The 19,878-nt window shown below is 37.3% G+C and overlaps 1 protein-coding gene across 3 annotated transcripts in view; it reads left to right on the top strand.

Moving 5' to 3' along the window:
• The window catches only part of CSMD3 (CUB and Sushi multiple domains 3), a 604,683-nt gene that overhangs the window by 100,748 nt on the left and 484,057 nt on the right, over positions 1 to 19,878 (top strand). For all 3 annotated transcript variants that reach the window (XM_005150930.4, XM_005150931.4, XM_031050517.2), the window contains exon 3: positions 6,706 to 6,818. In XM_005150930.4, the coding sequence (XP_005150987.2) occupies positions 6,706 to 6,818 (113 nt within the window). The remainder of the gene's footprint in view (positions 1 to 6,705; positions 6,819 to 19,878) is intronic.

The raw sequence follows: 19,878 nt of genomic DNA on the forward strand, positions 1-19,878 counted from the left end.
GCCTGCAAGGTGTCCACTCAGTCACTCCACCACTGCCCCTCAACAACACGACAGAAAGAGACAATAAGGTGAAAAAACTTCTGGGTCAAAATAAAGATGAGGAAATCACTTACTGGAAATTATGGGGAAATTACTGTGCGTCTTGGCTCTGGCTGAGACAGTTAGCTAACTCTATCCCTGCCAAAGCCAGGACACTATCAACAGTTAAGGCAAAACAACCTCCCTGGACTCTTCTCACCAAAGCCGTGACACCTGCACCCAATGCACACATGAATGACACACATTACAGAGCATCAATTAATCTCACTGCCTAGAAATCGACTGATTTCTTGCATCGTGAGATTTTCATATGCCTCTTAAAACTCTAACAATTCTTTCATTGGTAATACCGCATAATCTGAATTTGCTTATTAGCTACATGGCCAGTGCCTTTCTGAATGCTTCTAAATTCTTGGATTAATACAAAATAATTAGTTCAACAAGATAATTGAATTTCATCTTATCAATCTGCCATTTTAAAATTTTTCTAGAATTCCTTCTATTATTATGAAAGAATTAATAGTTTTTCTTTAAATTAGTTATTTTTTCTAAAAAGTATAGCAGAACAGTAGCAAAAAGCATGATGCTTGCCTATTTGAGCACAACAGAAAAATATATATTGGGTCAATGGAAAGAGTTCTACTGTTGCTGCTTGACTTTAGGGTTGTTGGAACACACTGTTTGGACATGGTTGGTTCTGCTCAAATTTCAGAAAGGTGTGGATGCATAGATGGGTGTATAGATTATGGGCTTGAGGAAAGGACACAGCATTGAAAAGCTAAAGGGCTCTGACACTGGAAAAAAAATAGAATCAGTACACTAGAACATTTTTGAGAGTAAAAATAACTGTTTACATTGTACATATTAATTTAAAATTTTGAAGATCTGAGAGTCCTATATCTAATATGATCCATCTTAGCAACAATATTTCTATGATTATTTCTGATTGCTTTATTTGCTGTCACAGGAAAACTAGTTTTTCACAAGTAGGGTGGTGAAACACTGGACCAGGTTGCCCAGAGAGGTTGTAGATGCTCCATCCCTGGAAGCATTCAAAGTCAGGCTGTAGAGGGCTTTGAGAAACCTGATTTAGTTGATGTCAAAGTTTTAATAAATAGATATGTTGACACATTTTTAATTTTCTGTATTATTTTATATAAATAGGGACAAACATTTTTTACACCTTTCAAATTAGCCTGGAACTCTTCCCATTGTAAAATTTCTGTGAGTTAATCAAAAGTTTATTGAGATCAAATGAAATTACTGTTATTAATCTTTGTGTGAATCTCCTTGTACAATATGCAATCCAAACTGCAATGTTGTAGATTAACTCTACTTTCTTTGGAAATTAGTAACAGAGTGTAGAAAACCTAGAATTTTGTGTACCTAAAAAAAAAATAAAGCTTTACTTTTTCTATTTTAATTGCATATTTAAATGTGTAATCATTGCTTTGTCAAACGCCAATTATCTAAGATATACAGGCAATGAGGAAGTGCTGTCATCTTATTTATCACACTACAATCTCAAGTAAACAATTCATCTAGGAGCACTTTTGTATGACTAATCAAGACTGCTTTCCATCATTTTAATTTTGCAATTATGACAAGATTACTCTAACTTGACCCTGCAGCTGGGAGTTTGTCTTTCCTTAAGGGCTTGTGAGTTTCAAAGTAAGTAAGTACAGCATATAGCTAAAAGTTTACTTGTTATATGCTTAAAAGGTTAATCCCAAGCATCACATTAAAAGCAGAAAACAAATCATCGATGGAACCTCAGAAATTTCTAGTGAGAACTCTTAAAAGCTTGGAAACCATACATCTAAGCTGACTTGTCATTTTTAAATTATGATACAGATGATTAAAGAGAGAGAGAGATTATAATTCTTCTTGGAGTCTCTTAAAAGCCACCTAAAAAAACAGACAGATATTCAACTGCTAACTGCTGAATGCACTTTTTTGTGTGATTCTACAGCATGTGCCAAAATATAGTTACTCATAGGAAGAACAGACACAATGACACATGCTGTAAACAGCATGTTAGATAGAAAATGATTATTCAATTTTCAGTCACTTACAAAACCCCAAAAAATTACTACAGATTTTCTTATCAATTCAAACATAATCAAAATTTCTTATAATTTATTTACTGTATTAATGGTGAAACAATATTTATGAATTCCTGCACACATAAGGCAATGTTTTGTTGCAGACTCTATTTGACCCTTTCCATTACTGAAGAAACATGTAAGGATGAAGTCAGAGAATTTCTCCACATATGACACAGATTCCTTCAAAACTAGTCTCTCAGATGGAAAACAATGTCATTTAGTCACTTAATTTGTACATCAGGAAATTTTCGGCACTTGCATCCTAAGTTCTTAGAGACATGCGTCTTACTTGGCCAAGAAGTCATAACAAATATAACAGTGAAATATAACACTTATTACCAATCCACCTACAATATTACTTAACCTCATGCATGAAGTAACTCATTAGTACAGAAAAATCTCATTGATAACACAGTTAAAATTGTACAGAAACTTCCTAGATTCTACCTGTTTTTTTCTGGTGTGTTCTCACCCTTTTGATGTTCCTCTGGATCCTCAGCAGCCTTGCTTTGCCTTAGTAGGATGAAGATGGTACCACAAGGTATTTATGGTAAATAACCAGCAGGATGAATTCCTTGACAAAGAATATGATGGCAATTTTCTTCTCCTCAGTCTTGGGTCTACTTGGGGTTATTTATAGAGATATCTTTAGAGATATCTTTAATTAGTTCTCATATACCCTTCTCTGGTTCTCAGTTACTAAGTTTCTGTTCTCTATTATTCTTATATAGTGATGTGATTACAGAAACATTTCCAGACTCATGTTACTGAACCTACTTTACAAAGCATCATATTTTTTTGCATGTAAATAATATCTAAATTCTAAATAGTTATTACATCTGCACATAATCTGCACATATATCATTTTTAATTCCATGATATTTGCTACTGGAGTTTCAGAATTTCTGTAGACAAGATGTTTTTCAGAAAGAACATCTGATCTTTATAATACAGAAAAGCTGAATGAATAAAAATACCTCTCAACCTTTTCCTTCATTCAAAGAATTATCTGTAGTCTTTGAGTATCCACCCAGCTAATTTCATACTTCACATACACAGTTTAAAGTCTTCTAGGTGGGCACATGATGTGTCCATTTCCTCTGGGCATAAGGTACCTGACAAGCTTGTTAAGATACCAGCAAGAACAAAGCAAACATAAGCATAAATATGCACTGCAATAATTTATCAGTTTGTATTACTGTTTGTTGCGGTTTAAACTTAGCTGATAACTCAGCAACACACAGCCGCTTGCTCACTTGTTTCCCTTTTCTCTCCTCCCTGGGTCAGATGGGGAAGAGAATCAAAAGAATGTAAAACCCATAGGTTGAGGTAAGAACAGTTTCATAACTAAAGTACATTATATTATGTACTAATAACATTACTAATTAATGCTATTATTAACAACGGAAGAAGAAAAAACCAAAAACACAAGTGATGCACAATGCAGCTGCTTACCACTCGCTGACCGATGCCCAGCTAGACCCAAGCATTGGTCCCTTTAGGGAATCACCCCCTTAGTTTATAAACTGGGCAAGATGCTATGTGGTATGGAATATCCCTTTGGCTAGTTTGGGTCAGGTGTCCTGTCTTTACTCCTTCCTGGCTTCTTGTGCCCCTCCTCACTGGCAGAGCTTGAGAGACTGAAAAGCCCTTGATAAGGGTAAGCCCTGTTCAGCAACTAAGCAACATCAGTGTGTTATTACCATTATTCTCAGACTAAAGCCAAAACATTGCACTGTACCACGTACTAGAAGGAAAGTTAACTCTATCCCAGCAGAAACCAAGACAGTGTTATGTTAGATAACACTTTAACTGAACTACAGCACCTCAAATCAAATATTTCAGTAGAATGGAACAATTAATAGTTTTTTTAAGAGTTGAGACAGAAAAAGCTATAATTCTTTCTACGACTTCTGTAGATATATTGCCTTTTAGGTCCCTTGGTTTCTTGCCACAGGAACCAGTATCAGTTGCTTACAGGATCTGTCTGTATATTTCAGGGAACACTAGATAACCTAATTCCAAATCTAAAAAGGAAAGAGGATAAGGATTGAGTGAATGAAATACTGTCATAGTATAATTTTTTTCTGCCAAACTGAAAAGTGGTAGACTATAAAAGGGGTGACTGAAGTGCCTAATATAATATGTAAAATCCTAACTGATCCTGCCTGGCCTCCAGCTCTCCAGAAGAGCATGGGTCTCATGTTGGTTCAGTGTCATATCTACCAACTCTGTGCTTATGTTTCAAATACCTCAAGGTGTCTAAAATAGCAATAGAGAGACATCTGAATCACTCAATTAAATATTTTAAATCTGAAAAAGTTGATGCAAATGGAATGAAATATGCAAATGTAATGTAAGAAAGAAAATTGCTGTAGATAAAAAAAATCTCAGCTACTACAGGAAATTTAAATTTTAAATGCATTTAATATGCAGATGATACCAGCTTAAGACATAACTGCTTGTTTTACATAAGTGTCCCACCTAAATTTCTGCTTTTACAAGGGTACTCTCTTTAAGTTAGCCATTTAGTTGTGACTGGTCTGAATAAATGACAATCAGAACTATGCATATACATTTTCTTGCCATATTGCGGCTTACCTGACACCTGCCTTTTGTGGTTTTTATGTATGCCTTAGGTTTCATTTTAAATGGCAACAAAAAGTATTTTGGCTACCATTCATGACTTTTTGTAGAGTTTTACATAAAAATGATACTCAAGTTGTGAGGTCAATATGCTGTAGCACTCAGTGAATAATGTTCAAGTATTAGGTGACATTGATTGTTTGAGAACATTAAATTACATTCTCTTTTGAAAACTTGCAGTATTTTGCCAAGTGATATTGGCATGGTTTTGTTATTAAAAACTTTAATTATTTTTGCATCCACTAAACTACAAATAAAAACTCTGATTTTTCATATAAATTTAAGTGTAGCAAAAATTTAAAGAAATAAGCTGAACCTTTCTGAGTTTATGCAGCATGATGATAATAGGCACAACTCTGAAAGTTACATGATATCAAACAGTTCTAATAATGATGTGCTTTGAATGAGGATCTGTAACACTTGCCATGCTAGTAAAACACATGTTCATTTTAAAAATCCCCTACCTATCAAACCTGTGCATATGTACCACTAATAAAATTAAATAATTTGGGATAAATGCGTATTTCCCTTATGCTGGATATGCATTTATACCCACAAATTACTCAACTCATTGAGTAGCCGAAAAGATACCAGCTAGACTTACTCTGTGCTGCAAATTAAACTTTTATTCAAATTATTGGCTTGGTTTTAGGTTAGGTCAGCTGACTTGAAAGCGGTGATATTTAGTAATTAATGTATTAACATATTTAATTAATGTAATTAATGTATTTATTGGTTTATGAGTAAGTTAATGAGAAAATTTCATCAATATTAACTTGTCAATCATGATATATATGCATATTTGGGAGAGGTAAGCATTTTATTGATTCGTTTTATTGTTACAAAATATGTATTCTCTTAATCAAGTAAAACAAATGCATTTTCTCAATCCTAAATAATCTGTAAATAATTGTTTTAATGACATTATTCATGATGATGCCAATCTGGATACACACATAGACGACTTGCTGTATACCTGTAGATCTGTATATACACCTCTTTAAGGGTCATTGCTACTTTTGTTCTTCTTTTTCAACTTTTTGGCTATTATGCTGTAAGTAATATTATCATTTGGCTTTCATATCTGTCATGACAATAGCATACCCTGGCTATTGCAGTGTCTTTAACAATGGTTTCAGTAAGGGCATAGGGTAATGAATCACATACAATAGTAAATTAAAATATGATCCAGAGTGTATGTATGAGAAAAAAACAGTGACTTTATTATTTTAATAATGGAAAGGAAAATAAATCTTGAACACACTGAACCAACTCTCATGTTAAATCTACTTTGAGCAGGACATTGAACTATCTGACCTCCACAGGTCCTTTCTAACCTAAATTTTTCTATAACTCTAAATTCAAAGTAATAAGTAAAAATAAAGTTAAGCAACAAGCACAATTTAATGTTAATTATTAATACAATGAATCATACTAATCTTGTGTTTGCCACACAAGGTTAATTGGGCTCTGAAAGTATGTCTAGATTTCCCTGATGAGCATACACATCTAAATTTTTCAACTTGTTCTTTGCACATTTTGACAGGTACATACTATGTGTTTGCTTGTCTGGTATGAACCCTGATGAGGTTATTCTTCTGGAATAAAGAAAATAAGTGTTATAATCTGGAACATTTTAAAAATCAAGTTTATATATATTACTATCGTCTCTACTAAATAGAGTTTTCTCAAACCAATGTACCTTACCTGGTTCAGTGTCCATGAAAGCCACTAAAATTTATATTGATTTCATAAACTGTCATTTAAAAATTATTTTCTTGAGTATTATAAACTATATACTGTTAAGTCAGTTGTCCTTTCCATGATGAAATATTGTTTGGGACAGCAACCTGTCACACAGAGTTTTATTTTTCAGACAATTAACTATGAGTTGTATTTTTTTGTTTCCTAGGTTAACAGGATTTCATCTTCCTCCACCTGTGACAAGTACAAAATCTGTATTTTCACTGCGCTTGACAAGTGACTTTGCAGTTAGTGCTCATGGGTTTAAAGTTTACTATGAAGGTAAGATATTCTTAATAAAAGATTCTGTATTTTTTTCTCTGATCTCTATGAATCATAAAATTCCACAAAAATTACAAATACACATTTGTAACTTAACCAAGTTACAGTGTTTGCTGTTCAGGCAGTCGTTCAGATGCATAGACTCACATCTGAAACCAAAATATTTGAAACTCTGCCATCTACAGTACCATACAGACACAAATGTTTTATGACATTTCCTTTAATAATGAAAAATTCTTTAAATTCTGAAAAACATAATCATAATCTTTCTGGTCCTTCTAATTTATGTTCTTTCAAATTAATGCCAAGACATTAGCAGTTACTCTTGAATTTCATTAAGTAGTCAAATTAATATCTCCAAGTTCTATGGATGGATTCTTTCTCATGCTTTTGATAGGAGAAATACTGACTCACTTCTCCAAACTAACACAAACCTACTTCTGTACTGAAGTTTTCACAATTGTCTACAGTCTTCACCCAGACACTAAGTGAATGAGCTGCACATGTATTCCTGAAGTCCAGAAGCTCATAGAATTGTATGCATGTTCAAGGATCTTGTTTATGATCAAGTTCTCTTTGGTCATATTTGAAGAGCTAGAATATGCTATCCATTTTTTCTTTAATAAATTTCTTGGCACTGGGACAATGAGCTCTAACGTGCTTATCACCATGGAGTTCAGTTTGCACATATGATTGACTCCTCATATAATTCCTTTATGGGCTAAAATAACGTGCTGATTAACAGAACTCAAGCTCTCAAATCACTGACACATAAGGGTGGAATTTTACCTTCATCCACAGAAATCAGCATTTTAGAATTAAACATAAACTTAATACCTTAAATTTGATACTCATCCTTTTTGAATTTGACGCTTCAGTTTGTGTAATCAGGAATACTAGAAGTGTTTAAAGCGTTTTAGTTCACTGGAGTCTCCCTGCATATGGCCAGCTCTACTTTTTTAAGAGCTGCATCAAGGCAGCTCCATTCACTGAGATAATTTTTCTTTCAATTCCTGTTTTTTTTAACTTCCTATGAAACTACCTGCCTTTATATCCAGCTAGCAAAGAAATGAAAACTCATTAAATTACATTCACTTCATGCATCATTCCTTGACATGAGAGAATAGGTACATTTAAATGATAATCATATCAAGGCATTCTCCATTTCTGTTCTTGTAATCTTTATGAATGTGTATAACCCTGCAATCAACATTTTCAGAGCTGGTTCTACCTAGTGTTCAATTTTCAAAAATTTTGATTGCCCAGTAGCTCCTTTTTAGCTCCCTGATGAAACATCTGCATACTTAGTACCCCTAAATATCAGACCACATACTTAAGTGCTTCATTATGGATTTGTAATTTGAAACCTAAGATAGAAATGATTAGCAACCTGTCATTGCAATAAAAAAAAAGGATAGACAGAGATAGCATGAGAGGGCAGGATGAGCAGTAGAGACGTGCATCTGAAGGGATTAGGATCCAGGTGTGATTTGAAAAAGGAGAGTACCTTTCATAATCACTGATCATTTAAAATACTTTCCCGTGAAATGTTTGGAAATAGAGGACATAGACAGATGGTTATACAGGGTGAATTACTGTTCACTATCTTTAAAAACAAGCAAACTAACCAAACTAAAAGGCCCAAATAAACAAAGCCTATCAACATCTCTTTCTCTGAACCCCCATCCTCTTTGACAGATTTGCTGTTGAGATGAAAGTTGACAAGAAACAAGAGAGTACCTGCCAGATTCTGCGGGAAACATGAATCTATTGTGGGCTTTCTTGATCATAACATAAAAGAACGTATTAATTTTCTGGTCTACTGAGAATAAAAATGGGTATGAAAAGATATAAAATTATGTCATCAATAGAACTACCATGCTGGACCATCATACATAAACCCCTACAATGGCATCCAGTTAAACTAAATACAGAATAGGCCACAGAAATACCCACTCTGGCCTCCTACCATCAGTATCATAAGCTTCAATCTGTTCCCTGCATCCCTCCCTCCTTTTCTGCTTTTCACCTTTTTAACTTCCTCAGTGTCAAGTGGCCTATTTGGGTTAGCTTCAGTACTATTTTGCACATAATTCTTTATGTTCAGCTTCTCTATTATTTGGGAAAGAACACATCTGAAAAATATACCTCTATATAGCACAATAGCCCTGGAGAAAAAAAATCTCATGAGAGAAAACAGAAACAGGTTACTTAAAAAAAAAAAATCACTTACAGTAACAGAAAATGCTGAGATGCATTGAAAATTAAGGAGGGATTTTAAGAAAAACACTTGAACTGCAATAATTACCATCAGCAATTTATCATTTAATTTCTGCTTTGTGACAGAGCTTTGCTGGCTGGAGTGAGAAACAGGGGTGTTACAAGTCTGCTGATTCCATACCTATTTTTTTTTTTCTGGAGAGCTTTCTGGCATATTTTCTTGGGGTTTTTTTTAGTTGCTTTCAGGGTCTGTGTAACATGTATAGGTATTAATGTATGGAGAAGAAATGTTATACTTCATCCCCTACTTGACAAATTAGGTCAAGTCACAGTGTAGCCATGTCCTTTTTATTTTATTTATGATAAAATTAGTTTGGCTTCAGGATAGAAGAATTTTATGCTCTTTTCCACTTCCTGTTGTCCTAAGATAAAGAAGCAGCTTTGTTCATAGAGAGCATGAGAGGGAAAATACAGCTGCTGAGAAAGCAAGCAAAATAGCAGCTTGACCTATACAGCAAGGGGCTTCATTGAACCTAGTCCTGCTTTGAACACTGCTTTATTTTGTTCTTACTGGGTTATTTTACTGCTATTAAACAGGTAGCTGACATTTTTGAAATCACTGACTTCATTAACAATCCTGCTGCTAGAATGTATTGCCATCATTATTCAAGATAAATATGATAGGTATTTTTATGCTGTCCTATTGATCACTGGGGAGGAAAACAAAAAACCCACCTTAATATATATTCTTATAGTGAAAACTCTGAATGTCCTGGTGACGAATTGCAATTATTTATAACAGTGTTATGAAATAGAATTTTATTTGTTTTGTGCTGCTACACTTAATTTTAAACTGAACTATAAAATTGAATTATTAGACAATATAATAAAGAAATATTTTTCATGCTTGTACTAGAATGGTACTATAGAAATTCAGCAATTCTGGTGAAATGCTTTTGAGAGGGATTTGAGAGAAATGTTAAAACTTTCAAGACTGATCTCATCTTGATGGGTAATGAGTGGTGGGGGGAGGAAAGAAGGGAACAGATGGTGTTTATTAACAGAATATGATGATGTGACTTCTCGGGACATATCATGCATTTCTTTCAGCAATATTGAGAAAAATTGGTAGCTGATGTACAGGATTATTGAAGCATGCAGATCAGAGATGCTAGTAGGACTTAAATGTGCCAGGATGTGGATGCTAAAAATAATTTTGGCAGTTGGTATAGAGCTAGAAAATATGAACAAATAGGATAATCTATTTTTAGCTCTTCTGCATAACAGAATTATGAAATGTGACTACATATGATTTAAACTTTGGATTTAGATAAGGTTCATGAAGTACTCCTTGTATTAAGCTAATAACATCACTACTAATGTCATATACAAATTTACAGGAGTGCCAATGAATTATCATTTAATATTGGAGTGGTCTCTATAATAGGTCCACTCAAAAAGTGTTTGCCAGGTTGGAGTTGTAAAAGCCACAGACTCTAAGCTGCAAATTTCTCACTAGACTTACTACCTGACAGACAGACATAGGCTGTATTTTGCCATTGATATTTTGGATGTGGCTGCTCTCTGTCGTAAGATTGCTTCAGCAAGTCCTTGGTAAAAATGGAATTAAACTGAATTTTCCTAGCATTTCTGAAAGAAAAGTACACAAAGAAAAGATAATTAAAATAGAGACTGCTTAAATTAACTAAATAGATAATGGAAACTCCTGTTTTGACAATGAATCATACTAATACTAGCAAGGAAACATATTACACAGTTGAAGGCAATATAAATTCATAATTTTTACTTCCATTCAGCATGCTGGATAACAGGGAAAAAAAATGTGCTTGAGTTTCTTTCTTTTGGCTAAATGTCTGTGTATCTGTCACACTGCCTAGGAAGTCACATGAAATTATCTAGCCTATCCTTCTATCTTGGAACAGTAACTGTGGGCATAAACACATGAACAATGCCTGCTGGTAGACTTTTATCTGCAGAAATAAAATGGTTGTTTATTCAAGGAAATAGAAAACATCAAATATGCTTATCAGGCTTTGACTGTTGTAGCATCCTTTAATATAAGTCATTAATTGGTAGGTAGTTCTGAACTCCCTTGGTACAGGGAAGGCAAAGGGGAAGGTGTGATTTGCAATATTTCAAAATTAATTTAGGAAATGAACGGAAGTTAGCAAATATATAAGCAAAATAAATATCTAAGTTATAAAATACGGTGCTAGCTCATGATGCAAAGTTGGGGCTTCTTTTGTGTTGATGTTTCCAATTTAACTACATTAACAGAACTGAAGTTGCACCAACTTTGTGCTGTGATTAACAACAGCAAAATATCATCCTGCTTTTAGTTATATTATTTATACTTCATCAATACAGACAATAAAAAGCAAAACAAGTTCACTCTATAAAAATTTTTGAAATGTCTCAGCTATTTTATCTGATAAAACTATAAATCTATGTTCTTTCCCACGTATCATATAGAAATATATACCCACATGACATCTTCCTAGCCAATGTTTTTTAAAATCATATGTAACATTTACAAATTGCACTCTGTCAGCTAATACCTAACATTATCACTTAATAAAATAAGTATTGGCAGGGAAAACTACTTTTTTCTTCCAGTTGATCCAATCAGCCTGTGTATCACAACACAGCACTGCTCAGGACTACCAGTCTAATCCTAATGCCAGAAGTACTTGGATGCAATGCTTTAATACAGAAGGGAATCACTGTTTATTAAATCAATACCAGGATACCTTGGTGTTTATTAATTTTAAATATTTTACCTATATGTTGCATATGTTCTCACCACTTTTGTATAGATACAGAAAGCGTAAATAAAAATAGGCCTGTGGACTTAATCTGGCTAATTTTTATTTCATTGCATTTCACACAGTTTTCTTGATATTGCAATCACTAATTTAGATTCAGCTAAAGAATAACATCTGGAAAGAAATTCAGCTCTTGAGGACACCGAGGTATAAGAAAATTATCACTTTCTTTGATTCCACCGATCACTCTGCCTACTTAGAACTAGGGCGTTTTAGTTCTGATTTTTAGTCTTCCAGTCACTGGCTCTTGTTCTGCTTTTATCTGCTAAATTACAGGGTCCTAACTATTAGCGTCTATTAGTTCTTATGCTAGGTTCTTAAGTACTACTGCAATAAAACCACACACTTCAGAGTATTCTTTCACTTTAATATAGGCTTTTAAAGTCTTAACATAAGATATTTTGTTCCAAGTCACAAATTATTTTGTGCTAGTTATGCATTTTCATCATTTTGAGAGTGTTGTGATGTCTGCGTGAAAAACGGGTCTATCTGGTCAGTACGCTGGTCTGGCTGAGCCCGGCAACTCATCACCAGTTTGTTCTATCTTCTTATTAAATCCTTTAACTCGCTGCAACCTGACTCCTGACCCTGTGTGTGTGAGGGCTTCAAGGGCCGAGCGCTAGCTACGGAATCAGGCTGGGGACGCACGTGCCCCCGGCCTGTGTGCCTCAGCTACTGGGGGGGGGGGGGGGCTGGGATGCCCAAGAGACCTCTTTTTGTGTTTGTTTCAAAACAACTCCAAAGATAGAAGGCGCTGACAGCTCGTTATCACTTGGGCAAACGGCAGAGGGAGAGAGCAGGGATCCTGTTCCACCGAGGTGGGTGTGCTTTTCTGCGGTGTCTGCCCTGAGGTCATGAAGATAACTGCCCCGATAACGAACTGCCAGGAGACAGTGGCAGACACTGCGGCGCCTGCCAGGGCACAACATGAGCTGGGCCTGGGGCTCACCGATCCCCTGCGGGTGAGTCTGCACCGGTGGGAGGGGTCCAAGAGAGCCTGACCCTCGAAAAGGGCAAATCTCGGCTTCAGCCCCGTGGTGGGCACCCTTCACTCTAGTCGATTCGCTGACCACAAGGACTACAAATTAAAGAATTTCCACTCGCTGACCGAGAAGACGTCTCTGTATCCAGGGGATGGTGATCCTATTTCTCAATTTTCTTTCCGTCTTTCTTTCCTTTCTACTTTTCTACTTCTACTTCCTATCATTTTATAAGAGTAAGAACCTGCCAAGACTTTTGTTCCTCCCGACACAGTTTTAGGGAAATTTACAATAAAATTATTTCTTAATTTTTTCAACGTCTGGATGATACACGGGTAACCAGTGTACAGGGGGGTAATACAGAGAAATTGTACAAGGGAGTTAAAGGAATTCCTTTGCTTAAACAAAAGTATTGTCTGTCCTAAGTACCTGCCATTGCCATCTTGCCAAGGCATTGATTACTTCTGGAGGGGGAGAAGCAGATGCTAGTTCTACTGACAAAAGCAGATGATTGGTCCTGCTGATAAGCCTGGGAGAGGCAGACTGGGCGACCAAGCCATAAGACCATGACAAAAGCACAGGCGTTTGGTCCTATTGAGAAGTGGGGGAGAAGCAGACTGTGCGCCGACCAGACCCCAAGGCCATGTCTGAAGGTTAAAAGGTGTAAAGTTTAAGAAGGGGAAAACTCATTTACTTCATCTTGAAGACCCTAACCACAAGAGGAAGACTCATTTACTTCATCCTGAGACCCCTGCCCATGACCAGAAGGGGCACTGCGCAAGTGCAAAGGACCTTCTGGCTCATTGTAATACGAAGCGGGGTTAGATACTAAATATGTATAGCCGAATTGAGCAACCTCATGTCTATGTATACCTTAAGAGAATAAATGTAAAGGGAGAACAACCCTGAGGTGTGCATGCTTTGCAGGAGCTATTCCCATGCACCTCAGCACTGAATAAAAGCATACCTACTTTACAACTTTAACTAGTTGTGGAGTCTATCTGCGCATCATGGAGACCTCGTGGTTTCCTCCGCGAACGGCGCCGCTCCCCCCCTCAGCCCCCGAGCAGGAGGGGATAGGGGGCTCGGCAGCCGCTCACTGGGATGGGAATGGAATGTGTCCCAAAAACCACGCTAGCGAGCACCAAGCTGAATCCACCGGTGAGCAGGGGACACATGGGGCTGGTAAGAGGGCCTGTGGTGCGGGCAGGGGTGCTGGGTGCACAAGAAGATTGTGCTAGTACTTGGTGGATCCCTCAATGTATGTGTGCTTGTGAACCCTCACAGACCCGTGTGCATGTCCGCATGAGTAACCTCCTGTGCCGGCCAGCCAAGGAGGGGAGCTGGCTGCTGGTGCTTGTGTATTTTAGGTGAGCTCAGTGTATTTCATGTGAGGGTGCTGTTGAAGGCAGTTGAAGGCAGTGCCTTGCCTGTGGCAGTCAGTAGGCAATCGGGTCGGTGTCCAGGATGTATTTCCCTGGTTATTTTCCCGGGTTTCGGTGGAAAGATTCATGCAAAGGTGTGTGACTGGTTAAATCTGCAAATGGGAAAGCAGCAGTGCCGTGCATTGTCCTGAGTCAGACACCCACAGGTGTCTCGGACTGGACTCAATGGGTGGGTGAGAGGAACCAGGCCTAGAACTGGTGGAGGCAGTGGCCATTATAATATCCCTTCAGATGCTTAAATGTACCCTTGGGTGAATGTGGCTGTATTCGACTTCTCCACCTAATCCCTCACTTACTGGACACCCAGAACTACCTCTCACCTTCCCACTCGTACAGATACCTGAAGAGGTTTCTTGTGACAGAATGAGGCACAAAAGCATTTAATATTACTTTACTGTTGTCTATTCTCTTTTCTATTATTTTTGTATTTGTACTTCATTTTAGTTCACTAAGAAGCTCCTTTGTTAGCCTCATGAGTCATTTGCCAAAGTTCACTTACCCTTAAAATAGTTGTTTGTCTTTTAAAAACATCAGCTGTCTCTGGCAGCCCTTCCTCCTTATAATTGCGTCCCAGGAGATTCTGCTTAACAATTCCCCAGATAAGTCCAAATGTGATGTCTCAAAGCCCCACATCCCAGTTTTACTACTTACTTCTCAGCCTTATAATCCAGTGCTCAGTTTTCTTCCATTTGTGATTAGGCTCCTATCCACTGACAAGACTGTTTTTAAAGGACCTCCTTCTGAGATAAGCAAGTGTGCTTGAGGTTATTTGCCTTGATCAGGTGGCTTAATTTCTTTCCAGCAATCCTACATCTTCACTTGAGGTAGCATGATTAAGGAGCCCAGATCCTGCAGAGCAACAGTGTAGCTCGGCATTGGTCTGCTAGATGTACTTGCTCATAGCCAGAGCTGTTCTCCTAAGCAGGATTGAAATGGATGCCAATACCATCTGGGATCGTATTCCCCTCTTTCTTCACCCTCAGAAATACATACTAACCTTTGATCAGTTTACAGTTTCCCTTGGCCATGTTATTGCCACTCATGGGTGAATAGCATGAAGTAGCAGTTGCAAAGCTGAGCAAACAGGAATTGCGCTGTGAAATACGGGTCTGGGCCCCAGTCAACAAGCACACTGTCCAAGACTGCAGTTCTGGCTTGCAGGCAGGGGACTGTGCCACGTAGGAGGGAGTATCTAAATACTAGTATGTTTCAAAAACTCAGTATTGAAGGTAGTGTCACTTGCTAACAGTGCACAAAAGCACAGTTAAAGATAATTTCTGCTGCAGAGAATTTGCTATTCTGTTTTAGGGAGAATATGTGATAAATTAATCTAGATAGACTTGTCTTCCTTGTTTCATTTGCAAAGTAGTGTACCATTTGTAGGAAAAAAAGCTCATGCACATGTAATTATACCTAGTGTTCCTACCATAATCACCAGTTGGGCTTTAGTTGTTTTCCTTTGGGTGCTAAATTTTCTTTGACAAATCTTGATAAATTAAATAGATAAACTGATTGATTAGAGAGACACAGAAACATGCATAATTTTATTACAGGCAAAATGAATTAAAATAAATTTATTTGCTTTAACATCTGCAAAATAATTATTTGAAAGTTAAAAACCAATGCGAACTTCTCTTTTTCTTCTGCCTTAAGTAGTATTTACTTCTTGGAAGAAGGCATGTTTCTCCCTTAGTCTGAAAAAAACTACTTATGATTTCAATATACTGTTAAATTTATTTCTTTCAGAATAATGTTGTTAAGTCAAATTTGTCAACCTATGGTACTATAATTTGTCATTTTGATGCATGCCTCATATTGAAGTTCAACTAAGACAGTGATTAATTTGAGACCTTAATTATATATCAGTCTTTTTTTTCTTATATTTTCAATGTAATTTTTTGTAAAAAAAAAAAAAAAGCTAAATTAACATACATGGAGAGTCTTGAGAGAAATTTCCCAAGAGATTCAGAGGTTTTCTTTGTGAACTTACATTCTTCAACTACTGGACTGTCATTAAGACAGTCATTAAGACTTATTAAGATAAGTACAATATTCTAATAAATTAAAATCTTAAAGCAGCCTAATTTAAGATTCTTGTTTTGATCCCATGTCTAGGCAAGTAGTATATGTAATCCAATATAATTGAAACTGTATTCTGTAGGAGCTAGCGTGCTGCTCATAGAAGTATCAAAAAGATGCAGCTCCATGTTCATAAGCATCTCCTTCCTTCATTCTTTCCCTAACTTACAGCTCAGTGAAATTTTGAATCAGTAATATACAATAGCAGATTCAGCATGTAGTCTAAAAAAGTCTTTGAAAGTCACTAGGAAACTACGGGTGAAGAGGTTTATTCATGATGAGAACATGCGCCTCAGTAATACAGAACTGTAATCTAGGATCAGACTAATTTTATCATCTTAGCAGATTTTCAGAGTTTTTCAGTTTTTCACATTTATCATTCCTAATGGGACACTTAGATCTGTAGTAAGGTATTCATACTGTTGGGCATTCAGTAGCTCCCACTAAACTCAATATAAATTATGTGACATGGAAAATGCTTGGGAATAGGTGAAATTTTTTTAGGTTTGTAAATTAAGCATCCAGTTTCGTAGATTACAGATGATGCGCGGATAGACTCCACAACTAGTTAAAGTTGTAAAGTAGGTATGCTTTTATTCAGCGCTGAGGTGCATGGGGATAGCTCCTGCAAAGCATGCACACCTCAGGGTTGTTCTCCCTTTACGCTTATTCTCTTAAGGTATACATAGACATGAGGTTGCTCAATCCGCCTATACATATTTATTATCTATCCCTGCTTCGTATTATAATGAGCCGGAAGGTCCTTTGCACCTGTGCAGTGCCCCTTCTGGTCATGGGCAGGGGTCTCAGGATGAAGTAAATGAGTCTTCCTCCTGTGGGCAGGGGTCTTCAAGATGAAGTAAATGAGTCTTCCTCTTCTTAACCTTTACACCTTTTAATCTTCAGACATGGATTTAGGGTTAGTCGGCGCCCAGTCTGCTTCTCCTGCCGCTTATCAGTAGGACCCAACACCTGTGCTTTTGTCATGGTCTTAAGGCTTGGTCACCCAGTCTGCCTCTCCTGCCGCCTATCAGCAGGACCTTTCATCTGCTTTTGTCAGTAGAATTAGCATCTGTTTCTCCCCCTCCAGCAGTAATCAATGCCTTGGCAAGATGGCAATGGCAGGTACTTAGGACAGACAATACTTTTGTTTAAGCAAAGGAATTCCTTTAACTCCCTTGTACAATTTCTCTGTATTACCCCCCTGTACATTGGTTACCCGTCTATCAGTCCCCCCTTTTTCTATAAAGTGAGTAAATTCTTTTACTCTATTATTTATGACAGACCTATCCATGTTAAAATTATACCTGGAGAAGGCCTTGGTTAAGTATATCTCTGAACCATTCAGTAACTCCTCATCCAATCTACTTCCAACAATTTTAAGCTTTTGCATATTCCCCTGCAGTTTTCCCAGCTTAGCATGGATTGATTCAGAATGGTCAGATTACGTTCATGCAGCACATACCTTTGAAATCCTCAAAACCTTTTCTACAAGACACCCACTGTATCTTGCAGGACTCAAACCACCAGATGCCTGCTGCTTAAAAACCAAAACTTTTTCTACAAGACACCCACTGTGTCTTGCAGGACCCTAACTACAAGATGCCCACTGCCTCCTGTGATTGTAAACCATAGGACGCCCGCTGCCTCTCGTGCGTAAAACCTTTTGTACAAGACATCTACTGTGTCTTGCGGACCCAAACCACAAGATGCTCACTGTCCCCTGTGACTGTAAACCACAGGATGTCTGTTGCCTCTTGTGGGTGTACACCAAACGGACACTAGCAGCCGGGTATACACCTAATTAGGCCAAGCTTCATGTAGTATGTGCAGCACTTGTACTGCCCTTCTGTTATTACCGTTCGATGTGATTTTCCAGGGAGCTTTTGGAGCCTTTTTGAATCCAGACGCTTTGTTCTCTAATTTTGATAGTAGTGAAAGTTGTGAGTAATACTTGGAACGGCCCCTTCTACCTTGGTTCGAGATCTTCTTCCTCTATGGTCTGAAAGATTTTATGTATACATAATCTCCAGGTTGTATATTATGTACTGGACTCTCCAGTCCTCTGCTTCGAGTTCCAGCCACATGGTTTTCTTCTCCCACTTGGAGAGGCACTCCCTGTTGGACCCCATATGGTCTTCCATATAAAATTTTACATGGTCTAGCCTTTTCTTTCGACCGAGGTTTAGTTCAAAGCCTTAATAGAGCCAGTGGTAAGGCTTGGTACCAATATTAATTTATTTCCTGACATATTTTACCAGTCTGATGTTTTGATCAGATGAATCATCTTTTCTACTTGCCCACTGACCTGGGGCCTGTATGGTACATGTAGTTGCCAATCAGCTTCTAATTTTAGCTAGTTTCTTGTAACTATTTTGCTCTAAAGTGCGAGCCTCGGTCGGAAGAAATTGTCTCTGGTACTCCAAAACAAGGTATATCATACAATGATGTTCCAATTACTTGTCTTACATTATTTATTCTACAAGGGAATGCTTCTGGCCACCCTGAAGAAGTATCCGTTAACACCAACAAATATTGGTAACCTGTTCTCGGTAACTCAGGAAAATTTATTTGCCAGTAGTGTCCTGGGTAGCTTCCTCCCCAGTTGTACCAATTTGATTTCTATTTTCTCCTTCCTACAATTTGCCTGTCTAAGTATTTATACAAAGAGTTGCGACCCCAATGAGTCCAGAGTTGATTACAGAGAATTACAATTTGCCCATCATGTATCTGAACCCAACCCCCTTTTTTCCTGTCCTTTGAGATCTTCAATCAATTTTCTATCCTCCTTTGAATATCTAGGTTTAGATTTCTCAATTGTTAGTTTGCCATCAGGGATTAAAAGAATGATTTTAGATTGTTCAGCTTCTTGTTTGGCTTCAATATTGGCCAAATTATTTCCAGTTTCCTGATCAGAGTCACCAGCTTAAATTTAAAAACCAAAAAAAAACCATGAAGGAGATAACCAGTGGGCTTCTTTCTGTTCCAGAACTGCTAATACAACATGAGACACTAGTACAGTAATCTTTTGTCCCAAGGTAAATTTGCAAGCCTCTTCAATGTTCATGACAACTGCAGCCACAGCCCTTGGGCATCTGGGCTATCCTTTGCTTGCTTCATCCAGCTGTTTTGAAAAATGCACCACTGTCTTCTTATAGGGTCCTAGTTTCTGAGCAAGGACCAAAGCTATTCCCTGCTCTTCATAGGAATATAGCCAAAATGATTTAGTCACATCCGGAAGTCACAGAGCTGCAGTTCTCATTAGCTCTGTTTTAAAGCCCTCCTCTACAGAATCAGTCTATTCCAAAGAGAGAGGTTTCTTTTAACAGTTCATATAGTGGTCTTACCAGAACACCATAATCATGTATCCATGTCTGCATCATCCAGTCATTCCCAGGTACGTACTCCTTGATGGCTGATGGTCGTGGTGTTTGATAAATGGCTTCTTTTCTAGCAGTTCCAACTTCTATGTTCTCCTGTTGTTTCATAT

The sequence above is a fragment of the Melopsittacus undulatus genome, chromosome 1 (assembly GCF_012275295.1).
Source record: "Melopsittacus undulatus isolate bMelUnd1 chromosome 1, bMelUnd1.mat.Z, whole genome shotgun sequence".
NCBI lineage: Eukaryota > Metazoa > Chordata > Aves > Psittaciformes > Psittaculidae > Melopsittacus > Melopsittacus undulatus.